General features: G+C 40.2%; 1 protein-coding gene across 2 annotated transcripts; it reads right to left on the reverse strand.

Moving 5' to 3' along the window:
* Positions 1-17: 17 nt before the first annotated feature.
* Positions 18-12,944, reverse strand: elovl1b (ELOVL fatty acid elongase 1b). Of its 2 annotated transcripts, none has more exons than XM_086281871.1 (8): positions 12,807-12,944; positions 2,206-2,306; positions 1,928-2,118; positions 1,667-1,747; positions 1,505-1,561; positions 1,306-1,411; positions 955-1,091; positions 18-863 (listed from the first exon to the last, which is right to left on the reverse strand). In XM_086281871.1, exons 2-8 carry the CDS (start codon positions 2,273-2,275, stop codon positions 531-533), a joined length of 975 nt encoding a protein of 324 aa, XP_086137997.1. In that variant the 5' UTR covers positions 2,276-2,306; positions 12,807-12,944; the 3' UTR covers positions 18-530. The 2 variants fall into 2 exon arrangements, with proteins under 2 accessions (XP_086137997.1, XP_086137999.1); XM_086281873.1 differs by lacking the exon at positions 12,807-12,944 and adding an exon at positions 5,057-5,225.
* Between the last annotated feature and the right edge of the window lie 1,066 nt (positions 12,945-14,010).

The following is a 14,010-nucleotide window of genomic DNA, read 5'->3' on the forward strand; positions in this document are numbered from 1 at the left end:
AAAAAAAGTCAACGCTGATCATTTAAAATGGAATTTATTTGCATATTAATTAAATACAAAGTAACAAATTTTAGAAAGTCTAAAGTATAGCAATACAATTAGTTTCTTTTTTTTTTGTAAAAGTATTTACAAAAAGCATCTTCAAGTTTGATAGAAACTGTACAGTCATCTGTCCACAGTGTGTCAGGAGGACATGGGGGTCAGATAAGAAGTGAAGACAAGTGTGGTGAAAGGCCACCAGAGTGATACTGAACTAGGAGGTTGTTTGCAACATCAGTGAAGACAACATGGGTCAAAACATCTTCTCTTCATACATTGTGTTCCATAGATGGTTCCCCAATGCAAAGAAACTAACAAACCAAACAACCAAATTTGGGACCCCACCCGTGGAAGTCACTGACCACATCATCCTCCCACATTTTACATAGAAAACTAAAAACAGAAAAAGAAAGGAACAAATTATTTGGAATCTGTAGTAGTTTTATCAGGTTTACAGGGCCATACATCTTGGGCTTTTCCTTCCAGACTTCCTAGGCCTTCTTCATCTTACCCATGTAAGAGCTGCCATTCTCGTGGTGGACCGAGCCATTGGTAACCCCGTGTGATACACCATTGGCAGTACCGTTTTTCACACTGTTGCCATTCTCACAGTATTTGCCATTTGTGTGCACAGCTGTGCTGTTCTGACACTGTTTCGGCAGTCGCTTGCCCTTAATGTAAGCCTGGAACCAGAAGTTGGAGAACAGAACAAAGAAGAAGGTACCATAAATCCAGATGAGGTGGAGGATCACAGGGAACTGGTAATCACAGCTGCTCATGAAGTAATACTGGGTAGCATGGAGAGATACCAGCACAAACTGGATCTATTGAGAAGAAAAATGAGAAATTAGCCAAATACACAATAAAAATGTGCTCTACTGGTAACACCACTGAGTCAGTATAGGCTATACGTACCAACTGAATTGCAGTCATGTATTTCTTCCACCACAAAAATTTCTGGAAGCGAGGTCCAGCAGCAGAAAGGCCATAGTAGAAATACATAACAACGTGGACGGAAGAGTTTACCATGGCATGGAAAGATCCCATTCCACCTGAAGTGATAACCACAAACATCAGACCGAATTCCCTTGGTTAATCATTTTCATATCGATAGTCAGGTCATCTGCACAAAGCTTCTTGAAAGGCTTTAAAAAGACCATCTTATCTTCAAGATTGGTATGCAGGATGAGCTAACTACATAACACTTCCGCAATGCTCCCCCTCCCTCCTCCATTAACCATTGACAACTTAAGGTTATGTACTTACCTGGAGCATACGCAATTCCCCACCACCAGGTCCAGGGCATGAAGGAATGGTGGAAGATGTGTAGGAAGGTAATCTGGCCGTGCTTTTTCCTCAACACAAAGAAGATCTAACAGAGGGGATTCTGGTCAGAACACCGTTTACTAAAACTGAACATTAAGGCACATTTTATAAACCATGGCATCAGAATATGCGAACTTACTGTGTCCATCAGCTCAATAATCTTGGAGAACCAGAACAGCCACGCCACTTGGACCATCTAACAATGAGAGACTTTTTAGTTTGTGACTCAGTGGAAGGAAAGTCAGTTTTTATATTCATCGTCTTTAATAATAGTAATTGTTATAGAGTTAGGGCGACTTACTCGTAGTGCTTGAGGACTGTTAGAGGTATCAACTGCATCACATCTCCAAGTATACGTTGTGGCCCACCCAGACATCAAAAACTGCAAATAAAAACACAAGTTTATCAGGACTTTATCTTTGCTGAGGGCATTGATCCTTACAGATGAATATATCCAACAATATCCATTGAGGAAAGCAGTCTTGAATAAATGATGAAATGCTAACAATGTGCATTAACTTTATTCTTTTAATATTTTAAATGCTAGATAACAGATTCTTACTTCATATACGATGAATATTGACAAGGCCACAAGCAAGAAGTTGTAAACTATCATAGGCTCCTTGAGCTGGAAAGGTTTGCGATTGGCCATTAAGCGAGGTCCGAGGTACAGTACAAAGAACAGGTAGCCCAGCAGTATTGTCGTCATGGTTATGGGACTCTGCATCAGAGGATAATCTGTGATCCGTGGATCTAGAGCGCGAAAGGGGAAATGTATTTAGACAAACAAACACAAGTCTGTATTTTCTCAGTGTTTAAAAACAAAAAAACTAAACCTACCAAGTCCCGACAGAAGGAAATCATAGATATCCTTGGCATGTGAGCCCATCTCCTGAATCTCCTGAAGCATATTGGCTCTTGTATTGTTATGACCCAATTATCTGCAAACAAATACACAAAAAGCTCATTGTCAGTTTTAGCTGAAAGGAAAACACTGCAACAATCCTTCCAGAGCTCCATGAGAATATCCCAAGGGCTGAAATTTGACTCAAAGCAGAACAGCATTTGTTTTAAACGGTGTCAAAAACACAAAGGTTCAAGGTCAAACCTGTCATGCCGGGATCATTTTTCCTGTTCAAACAGAACCCTGAACAGATAATTTTTAAACAGTTACATTTCTAGAGAAATTAAAACATGCAAAATTATTTTCTAAAGAAAAAAATACAACCCCCCCTCCCTCTGTCTTGCCGGTGTCCTCAGGGAGGCGCATTCTTACATTTCCTGATTCAGCAGGTCTGAAACGCAGTTACTGGAGCAGAGAGCTCATCCCTCACCAAACAAACACTCCCAACAGAAATTCCCAAGATGCTTTGCCCTGGTTCGAACCACTCATCAGACATGGCCTGATATCTGAGAGGAGGTGCTACAAGGAACTGAGGGCATCCCTCATCCCACACTGAGGCTGGCTGTTTGTGTACAAGAGCCAGGCCACGAGTTAAGGCACAATACTGCCTCCACCAATAAACCCAGCAGTTTAAGTTTCTGGTCACTGAACCCATTAAACTGACGACTGCTCCTTCTTGTGACATGGCAGTTTTATAGAGACCACTAAAAGCAGTCGGCACACAAGAAAACTGCTCTGCTTTCAAAACTGGACATTTTCTGATGTTTAAAGCAGATTTCAAATGTAAACCACAAAACATATTTATACGCAGGGTGCGGTCAGCGCAAGCCACACTGGGCCCAGAGGATGCATTGTTTGATACGAGTCTACAATGCTCTTTCACTGCCAAAAAGTACAGCGCTCCTAAAGTCAATACAATTAAAAGCTAATAATTTAAGCCTGAGGAATGAAGGTCAGGTGACCCGAGCTCACACGGGTGCCTAGAGGGGCAAAGAAAAGTACATGTGGATTCAGGTTATGCATTTTGTGAACAATGAGCTAGATCGATTTGATAGGCAGGAAATCCATTTTTTTAAAGTTAGAAATCAGATTGGGGAATTTGTGCAAAAGTGCAAAAGTCATTTTCTCTTCTGTTTTTCCCCCCAAATGGGATTTCAGTCAGAAACCAAGTCGAAGTGAAAACAGAAGAGAAAGTGACTGTTGCACAATCCAAAAGTCAAATGCATTTCAAACAGTTTGTGATAAACTTTAATATTTCAAGCAATATTAAAGTTAAAAATAATTGAAGCATCACAGGATTAGTGTCTTGTGTCAAACTCATCCTCCTTCCTCGTCGCTTTGTACATTCAAGAAATTGTTAACCTAAGCACTGTGTCAACACCACTGTTTTTATAGTTGTTAAGCTTCCAAATTTACTGCAGCATTCCAGACCACTTCTTGTGATAGCCACATCGCTTCCTTCCAACGACATTTTGAAACCAAAGAGCTGTTTATTTGTGACATGAAAATTCCTGCGTCGAGTATGACAATCAGTGTATTTCAGACGCCTCTTACACAAAGGTTTGTTTTTTTGAATTGACGGATGAGGCCTTTGGTCAGGCACCTTACATTTCAACAAGAGTATCATCATGTCTGTTGTGCAGAGTCTTGTTCTGAGGGAAAATGCTGATAAGTTAAATTGATCACATTATGGTTTAGCAAGTGATGCTTTTCATAAAAATAATAATACAGCATCACCACTGTTAAAAAGTGCAGGTTTAAGGAAATCCCACCACAACAAGATGAAAGTAATCCAAAAAATATCCCATTTTCAAATATGAACAGGCAACATGTGACTGCCTAGAAAGGGTACTTAGAATAAATCTGACTGTGCAAGTCAGAAGGATAGTCTTGTGATTCATGACAAAACAACCAAGAATGAATATTTTTGTGTTCTCAGGACAGGATGAAAGTCTCCATGAGAGAAACTAGAATTATTACCACCAATAATGTTTGTCTAACAGCAGTCAGTTTGCCTCACCTGGATAATAAAGTATCATTTATTGCACCCAGTTATCAATTAACCGACACATGACGCCACCCAACTGTCCACCAGTTAAACATCAGCATCACCACAGGATTTGGACTAGCAGTACACTGAAGCCCGACCAGTCGCCACTTTTCATCTCTTATCAGTAATTCCACAGGTCAACACCAACTTCCTCTTATAGTTGAGAGGGGTCCAGAAAAAAAAAAAAAAGTTAGATTCCAATGATGTAATGCAAGCTGGCATGTGGCCATTGAAGGCCCTTTCTACTTTGAATAGAAATCATTAAAAGCTTTTTAGAATTCCAATTTACACTTTGAGTGAAGTCCTAAAAGACCAGTCCCACTACAACCACCTATCCATTACTAAATGACCTTGACTTAAATGGTGTGGCTGGTTCGCAGCAGAGATACAGTGAAAAAGGAGGGGAAACATTTTCTTAAGAGAGCCATGTCAATGAATCATAGGGATGGAAAAAGGGAGCTCACGAGTTAAGAGTTAATGATGAACAAACTGGAGCAGCAGAGATGATGGGGAAAAAAAAAAAAAAATTCAGGAGATGGGGGAGGGGGAGCAAACCAGGAACCCATTTGTTAAGCATACAGTCAATTATCTTATAACAACAGTGACAAAAAGCAGCCTGACCGAAAGGAACCAAAACCTTTGAGTAAAGAAGCTTAAAACAACCTTGAACTGCTCGAAGTGTTGACAGACTCCACACACAAGTTAGTTCACCTTTAACATAACATTGAGCAACTTACCCTTGCTGAGACAAAAAATTTCCACTTAAAAAGCCGAAGTGGACTCCTCTTGCACAGCACGATAAAGCCTAAGTGTAAAGTACAAGGGCAGACGGCAGCAGCAGAGAAGTGACAGAAAGAGATGGGATTGAGAAAGTAAACTGACAAAGTGTGACTGGTACAGCGGTCTTCCAAAACTCCACCCTCCCTGACTCATACAGTGGATGAATAACTAGTTCACACAAGGAGAGGGAGGGAAAGAGGCTGAGCCTGAACGAGAGCGAGCGAGGGAAGAGAGTGGCTGCTCTGTGTAACCCAGAGAGAGAGAGAGAGAGAGAGAGAGAGAGAGAGAGAGAGAGAGAGAGAGAGAGAGAGAGAGAGAGAGAGAGAGAGAGAGAGAGAGAGAGAGAGAGAGAGAGAGAGAGAGAGAGAGAGAGAGAGAGAGAGAGAGAGAGAGAGAGAACTACTGAGGTGAGAGATTACCTCCGTTTAAATCCCACACTACCTTGATGTATGTATTCTGTGACCGCCCCCAGGTTTCACCAAGCTGCCGTCAAAACCCACCCACCCACTCGCCTACCCCCTCCTTACTTTGCTCTCCTTGTCACACCCTTCACTCACTTGAAACACCAGAAACCCTACTCTGGAGTCACCCTGTACGGCTCCTCTCAGGGGTGGGCTGATAATATTATTCACAGGGAGCGGGCGAGAAATCAGTAGAGACTCTGTTATCATGAAGGGAGCCATTGTTACGCCTTTACTGGTCCTCGGCCTGGCCAACACCCATAAAGCAAAACTAGCCTCCATTTCTTCTCCTGCACTGCTGGACAATCCACGGCATGAGTAAAATGCCTCAATAAGGCAGACTAGCCTCCTCCTATAGTTTGTGTTTGTCCTGTATTGTCCAACTGGAAATACAGCTTCATTAGGTACACATGCAAGTCCAGTTTAAAAGGAAAAATCCAAGAAGCCTCTCCTGGTGGCCTCATGGAAAAAGTGAAAAAAGGTGTTGGATAAATTTAAACTACAAGGCAAGATAAGAGCTATAAAGATGTTTGCTCAGGGTTGGATAGCAAAGCAAAAGGAAGATGAAATTAATTGCCGCAATGGGAAGAAGTGACTCATATGGCAATGCTTAAAATTCTTTAGTGTTGTGAAAGGAGGTTTTGCTTTCCAGTAGGAAACTTCTTATCCTGATCCCACTGCCACACCCAGCCATGCTTAAGGAGAAACAAAAAATGTGTAGTACGAGTTACACCACCTGCTTTTGCACATTACACCTTTGGCATCCAAGGAGTTTTTGGCCTTTCCCAAACACCAAGACTGCGATTGATTCATTTAAAAAAAAAAAAAAGAAAGAAAAAAGAAAAAGTTTAAGTATTATAAATGTAATTTAATCTTATTACATGGTCAAAAAAAATGAAAGGAAAACACATCTAACATCTATAAGATAAGACACACTCATTTGTCCCTTAAAGGCACATCTAGAGCTTCCAGGAAAAACCCGGTTATGGATCATTTCAGCCTTGGCAAAACAGATTTTGTACACGCTAAAGTTCAATAGGACAGAAACACTGGGATCTAATAAACATTAGTTGTAAGTAACAAAAAGTGGGTTTGAGTTTTAGTCAAAACTACAAGCAATCATTATTTAAAAAAAAAAAAAAATGAAAGAAAAAAAAGTTTTTAAAATTCCACACATTTATTATCAGTCTACTAGACAGCTTTGTATAAAGAACACACACACACACACACACACACACACACACACACACACACACACACACACACACACACACACACACACACACCCCTTTGTTTAAAGAGGCCGATAAGGACACAGAAACAAGAGCCCATAAAATGCCTGTAGCACTGATAAAAATAGTGGCTTTGACAGATAATAGTTGAACTTAGCCATTCAGCTCGAGCCAGCTGCAAGCATGACACAAATGAGCTTATAGTGGAAAAGGCCCCGTTTAGTGAGACAGTATCCGACCCAGCCAGCTTCGCCTGTTGTTCTGGCCCTGGGGGCAACATGGGGGAGTGAAGGTAGCACTCCAGTGCATTTCAGCCCTTCCTCCAAATACCAAAACACACCTGACAACAAAAACGAGATCAGCTGCAGTTTGAGGTGCTGACAAAGCCCTTTCAAATATGACAGTCATGCTCCTCAGTGAAACCAGTAACCCTTTTTGTTCCCATTGAACAAAATACAGAATATGACAGAAGCGGAAGTGCCACAAATGGTGGTTTCCAAGATCAGCCACTTTACTCCCGTACTGATAAACGTGACGCTGAGAACAGTTTTGATGTTTATCTCACTTCCACTCAGACCATTATCTGCATATGACTGACAGATAAATATTCAGTGTATTTTGGTTTGATCTAAGGGAAAGTTAAAGCAACATCTTGATAAAACCTGTATTTTTATTTTTTTAAATCAAAAGTTGCTTGACAGACGTCAGATGCTTCAGATGTCAAACTGCGTGAAAACCTTCCAAGTACAAGCATGTACATGCTTTCAGACACATAAGCTGGTAATATTGCACACATCACACGTTGTGTTAACCTCAGTGTCAGACACACACCAAAAGCCCATTTTACACGGTAAAATCAATTCACTTGAAAGGTGTACACCTTCAACTGTTGACACTGATGCAAACTTTATATTTACCAATAGCTCAGAATTAAACTGTAGAATCTCAGTAGATTGAGATGTAAAGAGCACAGTGAGCAAACTGTGTGCTGCAAATGCTTTAAGCAGGAAGCACAAGTCTCCCAGAATTTCCACTAGAATGTCACAAAGTGGTGTGACAAATCAGGCTCTCCCGCCAGGGTAAAAATAACTGGTCAAATTACATAAAGCAAAAACGTCCATTACTCTATAGAGTGTATGAACGTCACCTCTGAAGGCATGCTACTGGAAATTTTTAAACAATTGTTTAACACAAACTGCATTCCTGAGAGTCTGCAGTCTCGCCTCAGGTAGAAAGTCCTAAAGGCAGCAACATCAAAAACCTGACAGCACACTGACTGGCTACATAAGTCAGCTAAATTAACGTGAACCTCTCGTGGCAAAACGCCGACACACATTCCAGTCAAGCCAGCTGGATGACAGACGCCAGAGAAAACAAAAAAGGTATTAGTAGTATGTTCATGTCCTCAGGGACAGAACTGTCACCTGGGACCACAATCTTCAGGCTGACTGCATTTTATACAATTTTATCTGAAGTTGATAACTGTAATCATGGCTGTATAAGCTGGTTTCATTCAACCAAACCCCAACTTGCTTTGCAGCTTCGTCATCCTGACACACTGAGAGCACATGTACCTCTTGGACAGGTATGTGCTCTCACATACTTGCAAAAAACGAGACGACCGTTTAGGGGCAGCGAGGCTGAGAAAGTGTGCGAATGTGAAAGTATCTGGATGAACACCTGAGTGCACGTGTCAAATTTAAAAACTTGTCGTAGTGTATATTACATGACAGTAATGCTATTGAAAGAATGCTCAGCAATTATGTAAATATTTAGGTTTTTTCCATGCATGCTTAAGTTAATCATTTTGTTTTTATTTTCCTAAGATGTGGTCTAAGAATTTTACTCTTATATAAGCCTAACGAAAAAAAAATATTATGAATATACTCCCCCACCAACAGACTCTCTGAAGATTCAATCTATAGAGCAAGGAACAAAAACCTCAGCATTTACTCTGCAGGCTTTGATTGCTGGCAAAAATACACAGACTGCTGACATAATACAAGTTGCATAATCTGGTTTTATTCTGGATTAAATATCCTTTGTCTAAAGAACCTTTGTCATGAACTTGTGTGATATTGGAACAGTGACTAGTCAAAATCCTCAGATTTGAATGCAGATTAGCATATTATCAAGCAGCCATAGCAGATTTTACATATGATAAGACTGAAAACATGCTTTAGTCTCACCAAGTGACATGTTTTATAAAATGCAAAACAACAACCAAATGCTGAAGTTGTAGAAACCACTACTCCCCGGTACAGGAATGTTGCTGAACTCGTCTCAGGACTGGCATGTTCACGCCCCCCCTCAATTGTATTTGGGTGTGTATGGTATTGGGGGGGCTGCATCTCCCCTACCTGCCGTCTGGACGTTCAACACTGCTCCTATTCTCTTAGAGCACCTCCCTCCTTCCTTCTGTCAGAGTACAGGTCTCAGATTTCTGAAACTTTCCATAGCTGTTAGTCCACTGCACCTCTGCGAACCCACCTGACTTCATGGTGAGTGAGTGCGTGAGAGAGAAATGGGGGGGGGGGGGTAACCAAAACAACCCCACTGCACTTTAGCACGTACAGGAAGCATGAAGTAAATTTGCATGGTGCAATCATTTAATCTGTGGTCATGCATAAAGGAATTATTTGGAAAAAAAAAATCTTTAATAACATAAACAAGCGAAGCTGGAGGATGCATATGAGTTTTATTTTCTTAGGACTGAGACTTTAAACCAGACATTAGAGTCATTAGTAATATGAAAAGTTGGGCGTGTTTCCTCATTCAGCTATTATAACACAGGAACTTGACTCTTCAGATTAGTAATAAGCCATCTAAACAATTTAAGAGACAAAGCCAAACGTGAGCACACTGTAATGTCTGCAATAATCCCTCATTAAAAACAGAAGTGAATATGCAAGTCAGTTTACAGCACCTAAAAACTCAGACTTGATATTGAAACATACAAGAACCAACAGACTTAAAAACTCCTTTGTCCCACACGCCATCAAACTGTTTAACTCCTCTCTGGAGGGGAAACAGGAGGACAAAGGAGGGGGGAACAACTAGGTTGTAGTGCCTCTTCACTTCACTGTGCAATACTTTTTGTTAATAGTCAACGGTGCAATAGACTTCAATACTTGAAATGTGCAATTCCCTTGTATTCTTATTCCTATTTATCCCTTTTGTATATTTTATTTATATAAGTCTCTGTATTTATATATATATATAATATTCTGCTTACGTTCTGCAAGTCTGTCGATGCTGTGCTATTGGAAACCGAATTTCCCAGAGGAACCCACCCGAGGGATTAATAAAATTTTATCTTATATGTTGAGACTGGGCAAGACTTTAACATGAGTGAATGAGACTTTGTGTCTGTCTGGATACCTGCAGAACGTAGGAACCTAGGCTTGCACACATCCACACACACACACATACACTTAAACTCTTAAGAGCAACCCTCCCCCAACAAAACAAAGGGTTCAAGTATTACTAATCAGTCTGTCAGTTTTTAATTTACAGTATTTGTATCATTTGACCTTTGGCACACATTTCCATAAAACGATACAAGCGAATGGAAAATTGATTTCCATTTAGCCACCGTAACTAAACATGCTGGTCAAAACACAGAACCAGTCATAGCATACTGGAGGACATAAAACCAGTACTTTACTTCCTCTTCTTGGAATTGAAGAATTTAAATTACAACATAGGAATTCAAATATTAGATGCTTATACAGACTGAAGTGCACATCAAACGTTGAGCTTTAATTACTTCTAGTCCAACTAGATCAACTGTTTAGATCTGCTCACTTAAAAGGCCTCAAACTGAAACCCATACTGTCTACTGCTGCCGTTCATGCGCATTATGGCCACACCCCAAACAAAAGAGATAACAGTTAATTGACAACGTCACACTTCTTCCCCTCGACAAAGTTCCCTATCAGCATGTGAGCACTTAAGTGACATTCAGACATTTGGCTAAATGAAATGCTGAATATCAGGTACAGTAGCTTCTCCACCCGAATGGAGAAACATGAAATGAGCCTTCTAAAATACTTGTTTATAGACATCAGAGGTCAAATTTACTGCAGGTTCCTTGAACATGCAACTTACTCCCAATTGGAGAATTTTCCAAGGAAGTTGTTTTAGAACAAGTTGGTCCATAAATAGAGACTATGAAGGCATTTGTCTAAATAAGCAGGAGTTCAGAGAGTTTCTGGAAAACATTTAAAGAGCCAATAGAAGCCTTAAGTTAACTGACAGCAGTCAGATCTGCCAAATTCACACACAGAGTTAAAAAAAAAAAAAAAAAAAAAAAAAATCATGTCAGGGCAGATCTTAAAAATGTCAGTGAACTAACCCAGTTGGGGAAGCAACCTTAAAATCCTGCTTCCCCATTTAAAAAAACCCCCCAAAAAACAGGTTTTAACATGAGGTGAAGTAAAATGACACATCCCCCCACTACACATGCTCGCTGATGAACAGGAGACGCATGTGAGGTGTGGTTGCACCACCACCACACTCGGCACTGCTGGATAGAAGCATAGTCAGAAACACACCGTTTAAAAAGACCCAGTGTCATTTCTACTGGTTGAAGATTATATTTGAAACTACCCAAGGCCATCGGAGAAGGTGTTGACATTTGAAGGTGAAGTGATAAGAGTATGATGCTGAACTGTTAACAGCCACAGCACTGCTGTAGTGTTTACATTGCTATCAGAGATATGGCTGGGCTGGTTGACCTTGAGGTTTTTTGTCTAAGTCACACAATTGTTTGTTGACATTGTAAACATTTGTCGTAACTTTCAGTTAGTAGCCCATAATCTATCTTGGCACACAATTTGGAAACCATCAAAGGCTACTTTCACAGGGACATAACTGGGGGGAGGGGGGCATTTAAACACATTCATGAACTAATCAAAACTGTACAAAGCTTAAATTGTTTAACCAAACTACTTCTTGCATCGGTGTAATCTCTCCAGCTAAACAGTGGAAAATTGTGGCAATTCAAATAATGCAGAGGCTGCAGAGACTGTGGGCAATCAAATGCATAGCAATGCCATTAAATCTCTAGCATGGCATCCCTTTCTTCTATAGTCAGACTTTCCATACATTAAATGCACTTATGGATGTTAACATTACACAATAATAAGTTACACTAATTAAAAATACATGCACACGCCTACTCTTTGTCAATCACATGTTACATAACAGATGTGATGTTTGATGTAGTTCTCTGCCTCGCCACTATAAGAGATCACACAGCATTTAGTGGAGAATCTAAATTTTGCTGGTGGTGTGAAAGTTGTTTTTAGTTGTTGTTGTTTTGCCCCTTCATATATGCAACAACTTGACTTTGTAACCATGTTTCACCTGACAGATTAGCTAAAGGCGAGTATGTTTCTGAGCTGGAGGAAGCTGAGTGTGCGCTTCTGCGTCGCTCTGGCTTAGCGTTAACCGTTAGAAACCGTTGTGACATTTGACCAGCAGGTAAACTATATTTCACTTCTCGCGGAAGCACATTTGGAGCTTGCAGTATGCACATTAATATGCTGTCTTTATTGCCTCCCTTTAGATGCATGACAGCTACAAAATGGCAAATGACATCAAAACCCTTCAAAGTGCAGAACAACAATAGGTGCACAGGCGATACAATTAGTCCAGTCAACACCGGATATCTGTCAACACCGGATATCTGGTTAGGGGGTAACGCCTAACTTTGAGGGTTTTTGTTTTTTTCTTTAAAAAAATTTGAAAAAAGAAGATTATATACACAAAAATTCTAGTTTGTTTGTTTTTTTTACTTTACTGTAGGCGTAAGAAAAAAAAGAGCCTTTAAAGACAAACAACAAAAGAAAGCTTTGAATTTGACATTGTTTAAATTGACATCTGGCCCCCTCCCCCCCCCCCTCCCCTGAGGGAGGAAAAAAAAAACTGCAGCACCTTAAAGTAACTCCCTGAGTCAACATTTAACTCACTGTTAAACAGTCTGACAACAATGTCCAAAAGCTACTCACTTTTACTGAAGTAAACCTGTGGAGTCTGTCGAATGAATGCTGGAGAAAAGACGCAAAGCGTGGCTTTAGTTAGCGGTGCTTCCTCTTCCTCTCGGCTTAAATCTTCCTCCTGACCCAACCCTTTGATGGAGGCGGAAAAAGGTGGAGTCATCTCTACACTGGCGTGAGCTAGTCGCTTAATATGGACGTAATCATCTCAGTGTATCAAATGTCATTTCGTCTCCATTCCGCGGTCACTCACAGATGATTCATTGTAACAGTTTGTAATGTAAATTCTGTAGAGTTTCGAGCTCATTTTCTGCTCTTTGTAACTACTACTGGTTACAATTGTAAAAAAAAAAAACGACTGACACACAGAAATGACTTTGAGTTTGGTTCCTCTCATATGTGAATAAAAGTATGCAGAGTATAGGTAAGTTGCCATATCTTTAGAGAAAAACTAAAATACAATTAGTAAGTAAAATAGTAAGTAAGTAAAATTTATTTATATAGCACATTTCACAGATAAAAATCACAAAGTGCTTTACAATAAGATCAGACATACAAGTTAAAATTAATTAAATTAATTAAAATTGTATAAAAATGTCTTCAGCTGCTTTTTAAAGGAGTCAGTAGAGTCTAGACAGCGTAAAGACAACGGCAGAGAGTTCCACAGCCTAGGTGCCAGTGCCTGAAAAGCTTGATCCCCACGTGTTTTAAACCCGGTACGTGGGACCACCAGTAGCCTCTGACTTGAAGGACCTAAGTGCTCGGGATGAAGCATGAGGTTTCAACAGGTCAGAGATATACTGGGGAGCTTCACCGTGCAGAGCTCTAAAAGTTACAACTAAAATTTTAAAATGAACCCTAAAATTTACAGGCAACCAATGAAGAGAAGCCAGAACTGGAGTAATGTGTGACCTCTTGTTTGTACCAGTTAAAAGTCTTGCCGCTGCATTCTGTACAGACTGAAGGCGATCCAGAGCTGATTTGTTGAGACACGTAAAAAGACCGTTACAATAATCCAAACGAGAAGAGATAAAAGCATGAATCATCATCTCAAGTTCTGCCTTTGACACCAGTAGCCTGAGTTTAGAAATGTTTCTTAGATGATAAAAACAGTTCCGGACAAGTTGTTTAGAGTGTTTCTCAAGAGACATCGAACTGTCAAATACAACACCTAAGTTTCTGGGACTCGACTGAAATGAAGGGTCTAAAAAACTGA

Source organism: Aulonocara sp. 'chitande type north' Nkhata Bay, linkage group LG23, assembly GCF_057382095.1.
Source record: "Aulonocara sp. 'chitande type north' Nkhata Bay isolate Kocher_YH1m ecotype deep benthic linkage group LG23, A_spYH_male_GT1.1, whole genome shotgun sequence".
In the NCBI taxonomy this organism is placed as follows: domain Eukaryota; kingdom Metazoa; phylum Chordata; class Actinopteri; order Cichliformes; family Cichlidae; genus Aulonocara; species Aulonocara sp. 'chitande type north' Nkhata Bay.